General features: G+C 40.4%; 1 protein-coding gene across 1 annotated transcript in view; it reads right to left on the minus strand.

The window, feature by feature from the left end:
• EGFLAM (EGF like, fibronectin type III and laminin G domains) overlaps positions 1-20,457 on the minus strand; it is a 104,668-nt gene that overhangs the window by 79,326 nt on the left and 4,885 nt on the right. Inside the window, exons 3-5 of the mRNA XM_023536915.1 lie at positions 15,056-15,173; positions 13,713-13,848; positions 570-736 (exon numbers count right to left, since the gene is read on the minus strand). Coding sequence (XP_023392683.1) covers positions 570-736; positions 13,713-13,848; positions 15,056-15,173 — 421 coding nt within the window. The remainder of the gene's footprint in view (positions 1-569; positions 737-13,712; positions 13,849-15,055; positions 15,174-20,457) is intronic.

Genomic DNA, 20,457 nt, shown 5'->3' on the forward strand with positions numbered 1-20,457 from the left:
TCTGATAGATAGCCAAGCTTCTCCCAGCTCCCTAGAGACATTATGACAGAAATGAACTTATGCCATCAGCCAGACCCCCACTTATATATCAGCACACCAATGATTTCTTTAATTCTCCCTGATCATCATTCAGAGGGACTGATTTTAGCTGAGCATACTTGATTTGCAGGCAAACACTATCCCTGGAGAGCCTAGGAGCATTATTTTTAATCCTGTGATTTTAAAATGAACCCATTTTCTTAAAAGATAAAAAGCAGGGGGTAGGGGGAAGCTGTACATCATCTTGGTACGTGGTCTATTCTGTATTTGTGAAAGAAAACTGACCTCAAATTCCCTAAGGATGATGCGAAAATAAACCTTCTGCTGACCTTCTGTACACAGAAACAGGCTGTGTTCCTATTGAAATTCTCTAACTTCCAAAGGGCTGGGAAACCACGGCAGGAAAAGCTGAAATAGCCCCATTCCAGGCTGACCTGCAGGGCACTAAGAAACCCTGGTCAAGTGGGTCCCTGTGAGGCAGGCTCAGCCATACAGCTAGGTCTGGCATTCAGAAGGGCCACAGTACTCACGGGGGGTTTGGATGGTGTCACTGGGCCGGCTTCGGGGGCTGGGGCCATGGGGGTTCATGGCCCTCACAGCAAACTGGTAGTTGGTATCTGGATCGAGCCCCTTGATGACCATGGAGTCCATCTGGATCCGCTCTTGGATTAAGGTCCAGCTCTTGTCAAAATCTGGTCTATATCAATTAAAAAAACAAAAGAAAACAAGAAGCAGTTGTTGAGATACAGCAGAGGACAGGGAAGTTGCTGACTATGTAAACTCACAGCATTTGAACTCTGGAAGCAGTATTTATTCAAACGAATTAACATTTCCTATCTAAAAGTCATCTTGATTTTAAATCATAGGTCATCATTTTTAAGTCCCTGCCAATGAAAGCAAGTAGATCATTTTTAGGGCCAGTTTTAAGGACTGTTTAAAGATCATTCTCTTTTCCTCGCACGGCCTTGACGACAGTGAAAAGGTCCTCCACATCGAAGTTCATTTTCAAGGACTCTGCCTTCCAGATGTTTCATAAACCAGCCATCCCCTGATAGTCCCCGTTCCCAGAGGTCAGGAGAGCACAGATTCCATCTACTCACAATCTGTTCACAAAATAAACAAATATAAGTTTTATGGGGTGACTAATTTGTACAAATCGCCATGGGAAAATCGAAGAAGGTTCTGCTCATGGCCATTCTTCCCACTCTTAACGAAATCGCGCAACTGTGCCAACTTGCTGAATTTTCACATGTCCTGCTAAGAACTCTGCAGGGAGGCAGACCTCCGCGCTTCGCTTGGAGCTCCCGTCTGGGAGGCAACATACAGGGACGGAGAGTCCGAACTCTGGAGCCAGACAGAGCTGATCGAATCCTGCCTCTGCTGCTTACTAGCTGCTGTTTAACCTCTTCAGTCTCTTTCTCAGCTGTAAAATGGGGGTGATAAAAGGACCCGTCTAAGAGGGCTGTCACAGATGAAATGAGACCTAGACCCTGGCATCACGTTGAGAACACGTGGCCTATGTTAGCCATTATCTAAGGGACCCACATCCCAGAGCTAGTAGGCAACCCTAGGCCAACTGCTTACGCTACCCCTGTGTGCTCCAATGCAGTAGCACTAGCCCATGTGGCCAGTCAGCACTGGAAATGTGGTCTGAATTGAGAGGTGCCATGAGCGTAAAACGTACATCAGATTGTAAAGCAATATCTCACTGATTATATATTGAAATGATACTTTGGATTTAGTGAGTTAAAAATATATGTTATTAAGATTAATTTCACTCATTTTTTATGACCTTTATAATGTCACTGTTAGAAAACTTCAACTTTACATTGTATTTCTATTGGACAGCGCTGCTCTGTTCAGACTGCCTAGTTGGTGGGAGAATGGAGAGCATTCCAGGTAATAAGAACTGCAAGATAAAACTTGAGAATAATTGTGCCTGGGGGACAGTGTGAGTGGCCTAACTGGAGTGGGGGTTTCGTGTTAGTATCTAATCATTGCTACCACTTACCAAGTTCTTATTAAGTACAAAAGTCCCCCCTGGGGGATACCTTCCAAGACCCCCAGTGGATGCTTGAAACCATGGATAGTACTGAACCCTATATACACTATGTTTTTTCCTATATATACATACCAATGAAAAAGTTTAATTTATAAATTAGGCACAGCAAGAGATTAATAGCAATAACTAATAATCAGATACAACAATTATAACATACTGTAATAAAAGTTATGTGAAGGTGGTCTCGTTCTCAAAATATCTTATTGTTCTGTACTCACTTTTCACTTAAAGGAAGCACTTTCTGGCTTCTCTTTGTCATATCGAAATTGCCAGCATCACTACTCCTGCACTTTGGGGCTATTATTAAGTAAAATAAGGGTAACATGAACACAAGACTGTGATACCATGACAGTCAATCTAATAACCAAGGTGGCTACTAAGTGACTAAGGGTGGGTGGTGTATAGAGTGCAGATAACGCTGGACCAAATGTATGATTCATGTCCCGGGTAAGAAAGAGCAGGACAGTACAAGATTTCATCACACTACTCAGAATGGTGTGCAATTAAAACTTATGAATTGTTTATTTCTGAAATTTTCCACGTAATATTTTTGGGCCATGATTGGCTGTGAATAACCAAAACTGCAGATGGCAAAACCAGAAGTAAGGAGCAATTACTGGACCCAGCATTGTTCTAATATTTTAATTCAGTTACTTCTCACAACTATTCTTTGCAGCAGATACTAATATTAAATAAACACTCCTCCCCCACCCCTTTTTTTACAGAGGAAATTAAGGCATAAAATGACTAAATAATTTGCTCAAGGTCACACAGCTGATAAGTGGCGAGGCCATCTTGGGTTGGTAGGGGAAGGCTAGATTAAGAAGATCCTTGATATTTCATGAAAAACTGGGATGATAATGGTTGGGGAGCTCTTCTCCATCCTTTAGCTTGCTTTCTGACCACCTCTCAGTTGTTCTACTGGTAAACATCTCTGCTCACAGATATTCAGAAGAAGGCAGGAAGCAAAAAAAATGAGGTTATTCCTTTATGAACAACTTATCAGACAAAGAAATAGAGTCTGATTTTTCTGAAAGAAGATGCTTGGATGATATTCAGATTTGTAGGCAAGGTAGTGAGTGCTTGGCTAGTTTCTCCTTAGAAGGAATTCTTAAAAGCCAAATGGAGTCCTAAGCCCAGTAAAAGATGTTTCCTTGGGCTCACCATGCAGACCAGTAGTTTGTGGGGCCCGTATCTCATAAAAATGCACGGGCTTGGAGAAGCAGCGATCTCAGGGCATGACCACTGGGGGAAGTAGAATTTGTTTCTCTTTTTTGATATCTTTTCCCTAAAGATGGACTTCTCCTGTAAACTAACTTTGTCATCAAAGAGAAAACCTCAGTGAGTGAAAGAAAACACATTTACAAACTCAAATTAGAATAAAATCACTTCACAAAAGAAAGCCACGGGGAATACCCTAAAGGTAAAGTCAGAAAAGATGTGATCTTTAGATAAAACACTCCTGTTATTCTTTGCTAAGCTTCCCTGTGGCATTTATAGAGGAAATGACCGGGTAACTGCCCTGGATGCCATTGTTTACCCACAGCTACCGGCAAATATCTGCAACAATCTTCATGTAAAAATTACAGCTCCCTGCCCCCTGCCTCCACAAGGGTGATTATTTTGTATTTGTTCACTTAATGCAGGAAAAAAACTACATTTTCAGCAAATAAGAGATTAAAATCATTAACCTTTAATTTCATTATATAGAGTGAGAGAGGAAAGCTCATGCAGATTGAATACCAGTTCAAAACCTTTAACATTTTGCCTCTGATTTAGTCATGGGTTTTGCATTTAAATGTTTTTAGAGTCTCTCAAGATACAAAAGTGCAAAGGTGAGGTTGGGAAAGAGATAACCAGGCAAAAGTATTGTCTTAGATCACCCCCAAAGAATAGCTTTATCTTTTTCATCTAAAGAAAATAATTTTATTCTAAGTACAAAGTTAAATCACCATAGCAACACTCGCCTGCCAATTTTTCCAACAATGAAAAGGCTAGAGGGAGAGAAGCAGGCTAAGAATGAGCTGCCATCCCAGGTAAAAATGGGCAACCACTAGGAGGGTGGGCACTGCAAGCACTTTCCAAATAGTGAGAAAGGGCTGAGTTGGGCATCTTGTTTCTCAGGAGATCAGTGGAACACCTTTGGAATGTGGCTGGGCAGGGGAGTTCAGTTGGGGAACATGTAATGTGTCACCAGTGACTACCCCCATCCCAGTCAGCTGATTCAAGTAATCAAGACTCACTCACTGGTTCATCCGGGTGGAAAGAAGCATCACCACTGGCAAGGTAGAATCCAGCCTGGTCACTAGGAACCTCAGAGGTCATTTGGTCTGAACTACATGCAAGATTTTATGTGCAAATATCATCTCGTTTTTCTAAGCAAAGTGTCCTTACTTCTATCGGGTTCTCAAAAGCTTTAAGAGTCATTGGTCTAGGTAACTAAGAGTCACTCATTCTACCCATGTGGACACTGAAGGAAATAATTTATCCAAAGTCACAGAACCACTGGGTAGTATATTTTTCTGTTTTATTTCCTTTCTTTCTTTTGCCATTTTAACCACTTCTCCCATTGCCAACCTCATCTTTAGTGGACAATCATTTTTCTTGGTACCATCAAACCCAGCAGGTAGCTGTCTTGGGTTCGTCAATTGGCAAGTGTTTAATGATTATCAATGAGGTATCCATCACAGAAGCTATATTCTGGAGGCTCCAAGTAACTATAAACAGTTCCATTCCCAGGGAGTTTATGATTAATTGGGAGATAACACATCTAAAGATCAGTAGGAAGCTGGTACAAAATAGCATATTTTAAGATCTATGTTTGAATGGGTAAATGTGAAGGGAAATTTTGGGGAAAGTCTACAAGTACCAGGAAGAACTTAAGTTAGATTCTGAATGCATTTCGGTTTGGGTAACTGAAAAGGAATAGAGCATCTGTGGTGAGGGAGGGACAGGTGCAACATGAGCTCTATGTATCATGTGCACATAGAAGACACTCAGTAGTACCTGTCTGGATGAATATATGTACTTAGTGAGTATCCGATAAAGGGTGATTGAGCTGAATTGAAATAGCTTCAAAATTTGACCCTATGAATAACAAGATGCTCTAAACCAAGGGGTGACAAACTTCCAAGAAGCTTTCAGGTTTCATAAATCAAGTTTTACTGGAACACAACCATGCTTGTTTGTTCAGGTACTGTCTATGGCTGTTTTCCTGATACAATGGCAGAGCTGAGTAGTTGAAACAGAGGTTATATAGCTGACAAAGCATAAAATACTTACTATTGGACCCTATGAGAAAAAGTTTTACAACCCCTGGTCTGAAACAACAATCTTTTACCTTGTTTGTGCCACTTTGAAAGTCTGAGGAAGCCTATGAACCCTCTCTTGGAAGAATATTTTTCAATGAATTAAATAAAATACATAGGCTCACAAAGAAAACCAATTATATTGAAAACAATTATTAAAAAATATGATATACTCATAGATGTACTTCTTTATTAATAAGTTAAATAACAATACCTAGCAATCGATTTAATAACTACAATAATTTTAAAGTGGTGGTAAGCATAGCTGGTATTTTGAGATATGTGCAACAATTGTAATGGGATAAGGAAATATCTATGATTCTAACAGTGACAAAGTCACAGGAATTGCTAATACCAATTAGGTATATTGTTCGCCTATGTATGTTTGTTGCCTACATTTGTATTTGAAGAAAATGCTAAACTTCGGTTGGTGAAACTAAGGATGTAATTTTTGTCCAACCACAGTCCAGGGGCCCCTCAAATTCAATCCTCTCGAGGATCAAGACTGCAGGTTAAGCACTCTGTTCTAGGAGAAGAGACATGATCCCGGAGATTATCCAGGGCGAACACAACAGGGGTGGAGAAAACCTCATGCTCAGAAAAGCCTCCACTTCTCTGTCAATTCTACAGATTGATTTTATGCAGGATTTGCTCTACGCTTAAATGAATTGCAGAGAAAGTCCAAAACCACTAATAAGTCATAGTTTTTAAAAAAATGTGTTATTTGACCTTCAGCTTTCAGCCTTCTTTCTTTATTTACAAACTGGTTCAACACAACCAAATGACAAACAGCTGGATAGATTGGAGTAATAAACTCAGCTGGTGTTTTGTGCCAGGCAGAGCAACAGACGAGCACACTTTCATTTACAGTTTACAAATGGCTCCCAACGCTGTTACACAAGAATTCAATTTATGTCAACTCTCATCAGTCTGACCAGAGATTACATTGAGACCGCTCATGGTCCGAGGGATTGAAGCTTTAAAGGATCAATTTGTATAACTATTGGTCAGACTTCTGCAAAACATTCAGAATCGCCCTTCCATTTGAGCCTGGATGGATGAACTTGGCAGCTGCCAGGATATCTGGGACCAGGCACCAGTCTGGAAGGTGCTTCTGAGATTTTCAATTTGGAAACTAAAGGTAAGAAAAAAGAATTCTTTGTGAAGCACCACTTGTTAACATGAAATCTAAGCTGATATCTGAGCAAGCCCATTCTTGCTTATTTCTAAATATATTGCTAGTGGTAAGGAAGGTTTATACTTAAAAAGCATAACTTCCTAAACACTTTCTTTAAAAAAAAAAAAAGGCAGAATTTTGGTTTTTTGCTCCCACTCTCTTCCAAATTAATTAACCGTGTAAGAACAATTAGTTAAATTTTTAAGTCCTATAGTTTTAGGGGTAGGAAAACCAACACAGTGCTACCTCATGGTTAAATATTACAGCCATTTGGCCAATTATTGGTATAAATTCTAGTAAAAGGCTATGAAAAAAGTTGGCAATTCACTTATATATTATAAAGAACTCTAAAACATAAGTTAGTATTCCGTGTGAAATAAAATCACAGTGGGAACTTTCCAGTTAGTCTTATACATTTAGGTATTATTTGAAGCTTTACCATGTACTGATATTCCTTTTATGATGAGAAACAAAGGCAATAAATAACACCCTGTCAGGGGACAATGGAGAGAGATGTGTTTGCAGACACTTGTTGGGGTTTTGTCTGGCTTTTATTCCTGCAGTTGGTGAGGTAGGATGTTGGTTACTGTTGTGGCCTCTGAGATTAGTGGTAAAGGATTCATTGAACCCCCTGTGGCTAGTGTGGCAATACATTTCCATTTTTCACGTGGCTCAGGATAAGAAAAAGAACCAACATAAACAAAATTGTCCCTGAGCCACTCTTCAAAGTGCTGTACATGTATCTTTTCATCTTCACAATCCTTCCTAGGTAGCCACTATTGTCATCCTACTTTACAGCAGAGGGAAGTAAGGTTCAGAGAGGTTAGGAAGCTGGCAGAAGGTTCCATCTAGTTGTTGGCATTTTCTAGATTCAGTGCCATGACTGTCTCCAAATGTTCGCCAGGACTTTTTGACAAGAGTTATGTTTACTCTGTGCTAAGGGCTGAATTCCACAGAGGGAAGGGAGTCAGACTTTGCTCTCATGTTATGGTGAGAAAGACAGACTTTGAATGGTAATTAAATGTGAGTGTGATGAGTGCTGCAAGTAAATGTTGTAGGTGTACCTAACCTAGTCTGAAGAAGGGCCAAAAGTTCGGAGAAGGCTTCCTGGAGGAAGTGATAATTAAGCAAGGTTCCTAATGAATGAACAAGAGTAGCTAAGTAAAGAGATAGAAGAGCTATCCTGGCAGAGAATAGCGAGCATAAAGACTTCTGGCCAAGAAAGAACATGGCTATCTAGAAAAGCAGAAAAGACCTATCACAAAATCCATAAATAGGAAGAGTTTACATTAATTAGGCACTTACTATGTGCCAGGCACTGTTCTGTACATTTCATGTGCATCAACTCATTTAATCTCACAGCAACTCTATGAGGTAAATAAATTATTATCCTCATCCTTCTGTCTGAGGCTCACAGAAGAGACATAAATAATTCACCCAAGATCAAATGGTTTAAACGTGGGGGGCGGTAAGTGTTGGACCAGAGAGTCTAGCTAGAGTCTTGACCAGAGCCTGTATATAAATCACCAGTCTATACTGCCTCACTTTTGTCAAGAGGATAAAAAAATCCAAGTCACAAGATTTTAGAAGTCAAATTGTCCAGCCTTATTTTATATGTTAAGGAAGCTGCAAATTAGAATCAAGCCACTTGTCCCCAGGATTAGAAGCCAGCTCAGCTCTTGTCTTCTGATTCTACATTTGAACAATCTTAAACCTGAGAGATGAAACCAAGAATCAAACTTTAAGTCTCAATTCTGAATGAGAAAATGCTTTAACTTTCATAGTCTGTGACCTTGACCATGAGTCAAATCACATCATCCCTTAAAACTATTCAAGGAAAATCCATAATCAGCTTCCATTCTGAATCTTAGACTTGATTTTCATTTCAGTAACAGCCTTTGCAGGGTCACTTCCTATGAGGAAACTAATTAAGTTCATTTGTTACTCGTAGGTTAAGAAAGAGTTTATGATAGGACAGAAAGATAGATGACTTTTGATAAAAATGTCGATTTGTGAATAATTTTCAAAACCCACCTGGGCGTGCATGACCTTGAGATTCTCAAGTGAAAATCGGCTTGGGAGCAGCCTTGTGTGAAGATGAATTTTGCAAGTCTTATTATGAAAAGCATCTACAAAGGACCAAAGAATTATTTAGGAAGAAGGGTGCGAAAGGGAAAAGAGAGGAAGCCCTTGTTGTTTCTCATTTATTAGTATAACTTTCTTGGACCGAGATTTAGAAATCAACATCTCTTGACCTGTGTCCCTAAAACATACACACAAGTATTTTGAACTTTCACATGTACTCAAAATAAGCCAGTGGTGGACTTTTTACTGAAAATGGCCATTAAAATCTTTACCCTTTTCAGCAACAGACAATGCAAAACTCTGAAGCAATTTTAACCAATCAGTTCACACCTACATAAATACTACAGGTAAGTTAAATGAAAACTATTTTTCACTTTTTACTAACCTGATAGATAGCATATGTGGCACATGGCACCCCAATGGAACATCAGAGGTGAGGAATATTTTTCCAAGCCTTTGGTTTTCATTGCCACGATAGTATATGTATTTTTGCTTATGAGAAAGGCAGTTACCCTGAGGAAATTCTTAGGAAGAAGGAGGTAGGTTTCTCAGATATTTATAGCCAAAATATTTCAAAATATAGGTAGCTATATTTATGCTTGGCACTTATTTTAATAAACACTAAGCAATGCTGCCCACAAAGAAAATTTCAGTATCAATTTAGAAAAAAAAAAATTCTTTCACCTCTGTTGCATCGTTTTTCTGTTGTAAAAGAACAGATAAAAAATTTTAAGACATTGCAAAATATGTTACAGGCTGCAGGCTTACTTAGAATTTGCCACTTCGAATCTTTTCTACACTGATTAAAAATTAAAAATCTACTGTTAGCAAAAAAGATAATGAATAACCTCAGGCCAACTTTGGGGGAAACAGAAGCTGGATGAGGAACAAAAACTTGCTTGGTTCTAATCCCATGATTCACATGAGCATCATAAATACATAATGTTCACCTGAAGTATCACCAAACCCAGCAGATAAGAAGTCAGTACCTCCATATCCTGGTCTAGCATAATTTCCCAGGTCAATCTTTTATTAGCCAGTTAAGTTTTTGTGTTTACTTTTTAAGATTATTTCCTAATAATGCCTTTGATATCATTATTCTTATTGAATAAGAAGAACAACTGATATGTAGGCATCACCAAGACAAAGAGAGGACTGGAATCTCATCTTCCAATGACAGAACTTAGATAGGTTGAAATCTGAAGATAATCTCTGGTGATAAACTGATTTCTACAATTTCCTAGCCTTGGCCTACCAAGGGCCTGCCTCTAGGATATAAGGAGAAACTTTTGGTTCATAGAGACCTATTGTCAAGGTGTTTCTGTACACAGGAGGTATCTGGGCAAAAGGAATTCAATATTAAACATTAAACAGACCTCTCCAGGTAAAATAGAATAACTGAAGACCCCCTATTTGCACTAATTGCAATTTCTGATTTAGAGCCCAGGAAAGCTCTCTCTAAACACATATCCTCAGGCACTCACCTGTAACAGGACAGACTCTGAGATGTTTACAAATGAATGCAGGGATTTATTTTGCAGCCAAACGGTAAATGCCACAACAAGCTATGAAAGTTTTCTTTCTGGAACAATAGCCAACTGCAGGCTAAAATGAGGCTTCCCATATTCTCAGCCAGAGGGGCTCTGGGAGGGCTGAGTCCATGCTTCCATCTCTGAAGGTGGATCACAGACATGAAGAGATGTTTCATAAAACAAACACTGGGCTGGAAGTCAGGAGACTTCAGTTCTAATTTTAATTCTGTCCCCAACCAGTCATTTCACCATGGCAAAGCAACTTAAGCAACTGAGTCTCACTTTCTTTCTTTATAAAAAGGAATTAGGGGTATGGTGGGAAGGAAGCAAATGCATATTGAATGTCTACTATGTATAAACACTATGTGAGATCTATGACCAACAACCCTGCAATGAGGGTCACATTAACTTGATTTTACAGATGAGGAAATGGAGGTTCTAAAATAAAAATCACTTGACTGGAGTTACATATTCTGGAAAAGATAATAGAGGCAGAATTCCTAGTAGAGAGCGGGAATCAGGGGCTGACATTCTGCCATGTTCCCTTTGGAACTCCAAGGTGTCCAAGAATTCTAAACTGGAAGCTAGCTTTCCAAGACACTGTGAAGGTATATACGTCAATATAAACGTAAAAACATATGTAACAGTTTGTTAGAATGGTGTATAATTTAAAAATATTTATACATAAGAACTTGGGGCCTGAGCTCCTCAAATGTTAGAGACAGTTCTGAATGTTAAAATGCACTTATGTTGGAGAGGAATTATAATTATTAAAGATAGGTACAGAACGGCCATATATACCCGACACTTTTTCAGGTTTTTAATGTCTAGAAAGTTCTTTCTCATATATAATTTCACATGATTCTGCCAACCATAACTTTGGAAGGAGTTATCACTCATGTTTTTCAGATACGGACACTGTAGTCAACGCCTCTGGGGCCTGTGTTACCTCCCCTTGTCCCACTGATTTTAGCGGCAGGGGCATGGAGAGTTCCGTGTGAGCTCAGACTTGCCTTATATGACCAGTATCCAACCTCAAGCACCTACCATGCTCATATCACAGCTCCTTCTCTCCTAGGATCTCCATGCCCCATCTCCTTAATCCACATGCCACTTGAGCCTAGAAAGGTGGGAATTATACCCTTGGGAGCGGAACTCTCAATCAACAAAGGAGGACAGAAGCCAGAGGGTAAATGGCTCCTGTCTTTTTGACAGGTAAATTTGATAGGCAAATTTGACAGGAATTCTGTACACTTCAGAGAAGTCTCCATGGAATCGAGCTTCTTCTGAAGCCTCCGCTGCCTACAGAAGTGATTTCAGTAACACATACTTATGTGTCTTCCTTCTTTGTCTCACTCTCCTCACTTCTCATTCCTTTTTCTAAAACTACTTGCATCCAAGTCCTTGTCTCAGGCTCTGCTTTGGGAAAGAAAAACGATGAGAGGCATTGAGATTTCAGGAGGGGAGGTGACCTGCACAGAGCCAACTCCCTCAGTTCTTCTGGTTCTTAATCTAATGACTCCCTTTTATCTTCTACTTTCACTTGTGCACACAGGTTAAAAAACTAATTTCTACCTTTTAACAATATTCCAGACATGAAATAAATTTTAAAAAAATACACGCTTTAGCACAAAGTTAATAATAAATGACCACCATCACCTTCGCTGGGGGTTACACAGATATTCTGCTAGGTCACCATTAAAAAAACAAACAAACAAACAAACAAACAAAAACCTCGGCATTTTTCAAAATTCTGAAGTATTATATTTTGCTTTGCTGGTGTCAGACAAGTAAATTAGAAATGTTACGCTTCACTCCAAGTTGTATAGATGAAAAAAGCTAAGGTTTTAGGACTTTCCAGCGTTATATTTTTAACTACTTTTGGAACCAGAATCAGAATCTTTTCTACTCCAAGAACACTCCAAGCTTTGTCTACCAAATCTGTTCAATGGCAGGGTTGCATATTATCCTCAGTGAAGATCACTGGCCTGGAGCCTTATGGTAGGCAACTTTTATTTATTTTTTATTTTAACATTTCTCACTTTTCCATTGATTGCACCTCATGTTTCAACATTCTTGAACTCTCAGTCCATGCACTTCAGGTCTAACTGACCCATCAGTTCTTACTTCCAGAGCTCAGAACATGACATGTGCTGACCAATTCCTGTATTCTTCTCCCTGGCCACAATAATTGGCTCAGAGACTGGAGAGAGACTTTAGCCTGGCCAATCAGAGTGAATATTGACACTTCGATGGGTCCACTAAGAAACAGCTACTCTTTTCCATTGGAGAGCGAAACTAGTCATCTATAAGTCTTCAGTGCCTGGTGGCCATCTGCCACCACACAGGAAGAACTTGACTGAAAATGAAGCCAATAAAGCGGAGAGCATAGCACAGAGATGGGTGGAGACAGACTACTGATGTGACACAGACCTAGTCTTCCCTGAATTTAGGTTTGCCACTGGACTTTACCGTCTCAGGAGCTCACACATTACTGTTTCATCTTCTTTCAAGCTTCTGCCACTTAGAATTCAACAAGTCCTACCTGAAACAAGCTCTGTACTCAAGCATTAAAGAAACTCAGTGCAGAACTTCTCTGAAGAAACAAGTAATTGTTTTCCACTACCAAGGAATAAGCTAGTAAGTCAAGAAAGAGAAACAAAGCTAATCAAATCTTGGCAGAATCCTTTGTCTCAGCTTCAGAGAGCCTCAGGAATGAGGTACTGAAACAAGTCTCTTTATGAATCCAAAATGCGGCAAGCCTCGGACAAACTCCATCACCTTTCATGTAGAGAACACTAACTTCGCAAACACTGTTTTCATCAGCTAGGTGCTTCCATTCAAAATCCAACTGCAACTAGAGTTCAGAGGAAGAATCTTAGATTGGGAATTCCTTTTGCTCATTTATTTTTCCTTTTGCTAAAAATTACATAGCAGCGTTAAGAATCCTGCTTTTACATTTGTGAGCTCTTAGAAAGGCTTCTAATCATTCTTTTACCCTCTGATAAGCTGAATAACAGGAACTGGAGAGGTAGATGAGAAAAAAAGCTGACACCAAATCAAGAAACTTGTCTTCGGCGACACGGATGAGAAGGAAACAATAAATTATACTTGTTTTTCAAGGGTTTTCCCCTTCACTCCAGAAAAGTCACCATCACATACTTCAGATATAATGTTTTAAAGACAAGGAGGCACGTTTCAAGCATGAAACGCGGGCAGGCTTGTTGTCAATGGTGCCTCAGGAGTGTGAGAGCCTAGGACAGTCTCTGACTATGGAAAGAACTGGGGAAGAGGTAACGTGAGTGGGGACACGTTTACCAGATGATCCACCACTGAGGAGGAATGAGGACAGGTGCTGGCCCAACGATAGAGTATAAATATAGGTCTCCAATCCTTTGTCATCTCTTAAACACACACGCTGTGGAGACCACCCTCCCTCTAGTTTTCTGTCATACTTGGAATACCTGAGGTCACTACATTTGGCTTTTGGATGTGACACACAAACTCACCTGATGAATTCCACAGAATAGTACTGAATAGGGGCACTTCCTTCACTCTCTCCAGGTTTCCAGGATAGGGCCACCTCGGAGTCAGAAACCACAGTGACGTGTGGCTGTTGGGGTGCCGTCGGAGGCAGGCAGGAATCTAGGCAGGACAGCAAACAATTGGTTGGCTTGTGATCTTTGCTACTGAAGTGGTTTAATATATATTTTAAAAATTGTGCTTCCTACACAGCTTAAACATCTCTATACAAAACAGCCTCAAAAGCCGAACCAAAGAAAAAAATAATCACAACTGGAATCACTATGTAGAGTTCAAGTCAATGAGAGCTAGTCTTCCCTTCCCCCAGCCACCCTGTCTGGAAATCCAACTAAATTATGTTCAGACCACTGACCTTGGAACACTCAATGATCTGATCTTAACACCCTTTAAAACCTTCAATCACCTCCTAATAGCATTTCATCTCTGTTTGCATGTCAGAATTGATATTTACCTACAAGGAAAATTAAATGCCTAATCACTTGCCTTCAGAGTGTGTGTGTGTGTGTGTGTGTGTGTGTGTGTGTGTGTGTGTTTATGTTCTCCTGATCATCAGAATAAATACCAATGGTAGGATATTTGGGAAACACCTTCATGTGTAAAGATGTAGGAGTCACCCATGATTCTCTCATCCCAAGGTAACTGCTATTACTATTTTTATATCCAGACTTTCATATGTCTCAGCCTTCATTTATACTATTGCTTCTACCAGAAACATTTTTCCTGCCTTCTCTTCCTAGCAATAACCAACGCCATTTTCAAAATTGGGGCCGAAGATAGAATTCTTCCTGAAACCCTCCCTGAGTCTCAAGGTGGAGGAAGCACTCCTTCCTGAGTGTTCCAGAGCCAGCTGCACAGGCTCCCGCCACAATGAACCCCTTGTGAACAATGACACGTGATCCGAGCACTCTTGTCCCCAGTGTCCAGCATGGTGCCACCTCTATGAGCCTTTGTTGGATTCTCTGCTCTGACTCCCCTTCCTCATCTTCTTAATTCCTACTCGCTGTCAGATCTCCACTTAGTAGTCATCTCCTCAGGGAATTCTTAGCTTACCCTGACATCGGGTCTTCCTTTGTACATTCTTACAGCACAATAGGAAGCACTTATCACAATCTGTGACTACACATTAATTAGATAATGTCTTGACCCACCCAAAGAGTTCTGAGAGGGCAGAGCCGTGTTCACCACTAAATTCCAGAGCCTACTACAGTGCCTGGCACACTGTATAGGTCCTTGTTGATTTATACTGAATGAAGGAATGAATGAAGAGCACCCATCACTTTCCTATTATTAATGGATTAAACCCATTTACCTTGGGGCAAAGTGGTAACATGTCGAGGAGAGCTAAGTCGCCCTTTGCCCATCAGGCCGTAAGCTGCTACGCTCACTCGATATTCAGTGCCTGGTTTCAAACCTCCGATCACTTCCTCCTGTCAACGACCAAAGAGGAAGGGTGTCAATGATCAATGTTCTTTTGGGACAAAACAGACCATTTTCATGAGGGTGGCATCTGGAAGCCCCTGTAAAATTCCTTGGGACTGAGATCGTTTTGCTTTCTCGAAGACTGGACAGGTTTTAAAATTTGCAAAGAGGAAAACAACCATGACATATTTCCCAATACTAAATAATTACCCTTTATCGGAATCTATACAGTAAGTGACTAAGGGTGGGGAGCATATACAACATGGATTCACTGGACAAAGGGATGATTCATGTCTCAGGCGGGATAGGATGGGATGGTGTGTGATTCCTTCACACTACTCAGAAGGGCACACAATTTAAAACTTAGAATTGTTTATTTCTGGAACTTTCCATTTACTATATTAAGACCTCAGTTGACCATGGGTAACGAAACCATGTAAAGCAAAATCTCAGAAAAAGGAAGCCTGCTATCATCTTCCTTAGGTAAACTCGTCTACTACTCCCTTAGCTTCTAGCACCACCTTCAAGTGACACTTTCTGAATCCGCATCTCCAGCCCTGACCTGCCTCTTGATGTCCAGACCAGGGTTTGTGACAGCCTCTTGAACATCTCTATCCCACAGCTAAGAAGCGACTCAAATTCAACATAACCAAAGCTCAACTAATCATTCCTCCTCCTCCCACCAAAAACAAAACAAAAATTGCTTCATCTCTTGTGTTCTCTCTCTCATTACTCAGACCAGAAATTCTTGACACTTTCTCTCTGTTCACTCCTCCCTGTCCACTGTTCAGTTACCGATACAATTACTAGCAGTCTTTCATTTCACTTGAATCTGTTCACGTCATTTCTTCCTCAGAGACATTTAAGTCCAAATCCTCATAATTATGACAATGGGCCCTGATGCTCCCTGCCACCAATACTGCCGGCGCCTCCAATGTAGACTCCACACTGCTAGAGTTACCTTCCCAAACACCAAAGCCGAGCATGTCACTTCCTACTTTAAAACCCCTTTAGAATAACATATTTATGTCCCCCTGTTTATCCTTCTAACATCATCTTGTGCCACCTCCCTTCCTTGCATTCCATATTCCAGTCATACTTAAGAACTTGGCAGAGCTCAAATTTATGCCATTCAATTCCTTGCCTCTGGGCCTTTGAACCTGCTGCTCCCTCTACATGAAATGCCCTTCTCCCCACTCTTGCCTGGCTCACTCCTGCTCATCCTTCATGACTCAGTTCAGCTGAGACATTACCTCATTTCTCTGACCCCCAGCCCCCAGTCTGGTTAGGCACCCCTCCTGTATGCCTGGTGTCCTTGGTATACCTCAATCTTACACTCACCTTATATTGTAATTGTCTGTTTATTTGTCACCTTCTCACCACCTGCTCGAGGGAAGCAAGTTCTCATTCCTCTGGCATCCCAAAGCTTTGCATAGTATTATCAGACACGTAGCAAATGCCCAAGCAATGCTTTTTGATGAAGGAATAAATGAACTAGTCAATGAACAAAAGAAAGAAATTAAACCAAGATGTCCAATATAAGCAGATTACCTCATCAAGAACCAGCTCCTACTCCTGGAGCCTGCATCTTAATTAGATACCTTTGCCCCTAGCTCTGGAGGTAGTAACTCCAGATACAGGGCTGACTTCCTCCTACCCACCTCCCTCCAGCCACTTTCATGTCTTTCAGACCTGCTCCTGTCTCTCACTTCCTCTGAATCCTTACCCGGAGAGTGTCTATCTCCAATCCTCCCTTCCTCTTCCCTCTTCCCATTCCCACTCTATCCTACATGCAGCTGCAAGGGCTCTTTGCTGAACATATGGACCTGCTTTCACAGACCCCCTCCTGCTCTAATTCCCTGCATCTGTGCATCCTAGTTCCACCATCTGTCCCTGGTTTCATGGCAAGTTGGGTGGTTAAGAGACTGGAGGTAGCAGGTGGATACAAGACTCTGTTCTCATTTCTCCCAACGGCCACTCCCAGGCTTTTCTCATGGAAGCAGAAATACATATCCAAACCCACAGAATGTTCTCAAAGTCTTTTGCTTTAGAATTCTTTCTCCCATGAATTTATTATGTTGTATGAACAATAAGGGTAATGGCGTAGTTTCATAGATTATTATAGATATTAACAATGAGCTAATACCAAATACAGCAACCATTAGTTACCATGTATTATTTCTCTCTTCTAGGAACACATATAGCCTGGTTTAATTCTTCATTCAGTCCTATGAGGTAGGTATCACTCTTGTCTTCATTTACAGAAGAGAAAAGGGAATTCCTGAGAAGTCAATTATTTGCTCAAGGACGTACATTTATTACGTGGCACACTGGGTATTTGAAACCTGCTTTGTTTGACTCCAAGGCTCAAGTTCTACCTTGATAATACATGTACAAAAAATACTGGATAATATTTAAGTCTACAAAACATACTTACCATAAATACTTACTGAAGAATAGATTATTATTTTATCTATAAACACGGAAATTTATGTTTTGAACATTTAAAAGTTGGAAGATTAGCGCTACCTTTAGCCCAGGCATATTCTGAGAGGTAGAGAGTGACCCTCCTAGAAGCCAACTGTCTCCAGTCTTTTTCTGTTTCTGTCCTGCGCTGACAGCCTGGTAAGTCATCATAAGAGAATGAAATCAAGAGGACTGAACAGCAGGAGCCAGGAAAAGAAGGGTTGGATTCAATGATTTAACTGTCACTTCCTCCCTTGGCATCATTCCTCCCAAATGAAATCTCTCATTATATTGTGACTTGTGATAACCCTTGGATTCCTTAGTAAAATACCACACAATCCACAACTCTTTACATTTCTGTTCTTAAATATCTTATAACCAACCACCTTTTCTTTTCTTTGGCAAAGTTGGGTGCTTTCCTGCAAAATAACCCTGCTTTGTGTTTGTCCAGCCCTTTGTGAAATGAAAAACTCTTTCTAAAAGTTGCCTCCTTTGTCTTCTCAACATTACCCATGTATGCCATGCAATCAGAAGATTATATCTACAGAAGAGAAAAGCAAGGCCGGCTGGTTCACTGAGCCCAAGTAGAAAGCTCAAACGACTTTGAATCAAGTGAGTTACTCCTCAAGACTCTTGCCTCCTCCAAAGATCACCAGAAACAACGAACTTTCATCTTATGATCGGTATAATCATAACAGTTTGCATGTATATACCATTCTGAAATGTATAACATCTTTGCACACCATTGTCACAGTTATTCCTCACAACGGTCCCAAGAAGTCAGTCTTACTATCTTTGTTTTTACAGATGATAAAACTAGACCCGGAGAGTTTATTTAACTACATTGGGGACACGAATGGCTCTACTTTCCTTCATAAAACACACCATAACTTAATATGCTTCCAACTTCCCGAGTCCCAGACAGAGCATGTCAAACTCTCAGGCTAACAATTCGTTTTTCAGATGTCCTATTGCTTTTTCCTTGTCTACAGTGCCAGTCTCATTTTCTCCATTCACAAATTACGACTGTATGACACATTGTCCCCTCATATCCATGCTTTCCTCTTTTATAAGAGAACCCCCATATTGCAGTTGGGACATGGGCACCCAAATACTACATTTCCCAGCCTTCCTTGCATCTAGGTGTGGCCATGTGACTAAATTCTGTCCAACAGGATATGGAAGAAAATGCTGAGGGCAATTTGAGTTATCCCTTATCCCTTAATAGGAAGGATATGTTCCCTTTCTTTTTTTTCTCATCTATGGACTAAAATGTGAAGGTGACAATAAGTGAATGTGGACCATGGGGAAGAGGGCTACAGGGGTTGACAGAACTATAAAATGGAAGGATCCTGGGTCTCTGACATAGGGAAGCCATCAGAAGAGCTCTAAGCTGGTTATATCCAGACAGTTATATGAAGGAAACATGAATGCACCTTTTGTTAGAATCACTGTTATTTTGGGTTTGGGGAACTGCTACACTTTTACCCTGATTAATATTTGACCCAACATACAAAAAACAACCCAGATAGTTATGTAAAAGGAGCTCCTGAAAAAATGGAACTGTTCCTTACTGAATAGCTGTTCCCTTTGCATTGATGAAATCATGCTGAATGGCTCTGAATTTAAATATCTGATGCTAATTTCAGATCTCACCTTTACCCTCTTCCATGCTGCATTTTCTCCTACTGCTGGAAACCCAAGTCATGTTTCCAAAATTGAAGCTAAATGTTGTCCTGTTCACTAGTCCAGACAAGTAACTACTACACTGTGAGAGCATCCAGATAATAGGGCTGAGAAGAGGCATGAAGTTGGAGAGCCCTGGACCAGGAGCCAGGAGACCCAGGTTCTGGGCCAAATAGCTATGTTACTTAACATCTCTGGGCCGAAGCTTTAACACTAAAATTCTACAATTTTTCTTAAATAACCTTTATTGGTAACTAGTAACCTTGGATTCAACTTCACAGTTGACTGTACAAGTCAGGGCTGGGCTTTGGCTGCCTTAGTGGAAGTTGAGAATAGCTAGCATCATTAGGTGGAAGGCACCAGAGACTAGAAAAGTGGTACTTTCCAAACATTCTTCTTTCAGGGGTCCTAAGGAAGGCTAGCAAGCCTGAGTAGAGGGAGAAGTTGGAGGAATCTCCATTTCCTGAGTGGTCACAGAATGTTAGAGAGTATCTTCCAGGGATTCACAGGAGGGACAGCATTGGCTTTGGGACAGGACAAATCTTTCTCGTACTGGTCTGTCCTGTATATTGCAGGAGAGTCAGCATCTCTGAAACTTGTTCACTAAAATGCCCATAACATATCTCCATATGCCCTACAAGGTACAAAGGAACCCCCAGTTGGGAACCATTACTATTCAACCCATTCATTGTACAGTCAAAGAGAGATGCCGAAGGGTTTAGTGACCTTGCCCAAGGTTACCCTTGCTCTGGTGACAAAGCTGGGACTATGCAATCATGATTCCTGGTTAAGTTTTCTCTCCCTAACCTTGGATAAGGTCTAAATAGAATCACTGTGCTGGGTCAACCAGACCAGAGGACTTCAAAGCAGAGTGTTGTGCATCCTCCTGGGGAACAGGACAATTCACTGAGATGCTGGAAGAAAACAAACTTTCTATTTCTATTTTATCGCCTCCTTTAAAAATCTGTGGGGTTTTATAACGTACATAATATATTAGTAGAGTAGCATATGTATAATTTATAAATACATAAATATACATATATTGGTACATGTTCAAATATTTTAGCTGATGTGTGCATGATCAAAAAGTGTGTAGACCACCAGTTTAAACATCCTTTTCTATTTCTAACTTAAAAAAAA

This window comes from Pteropus vampyrus, unplaced genomic scaffold (assembly GCF_000151845.1).
Source record: "Pteropus vampyrus isolate Shadow unplaced genomic scaffold, Pvam_2.0 Scaffold172, whole genome shotgun sequence".
Lineage (NCBI taxonomy): Eukaryota > Metazoa > Chordata > Mammalia > Chiroptera > Pteropodidae > Pteropus > Pteropus vampyrus.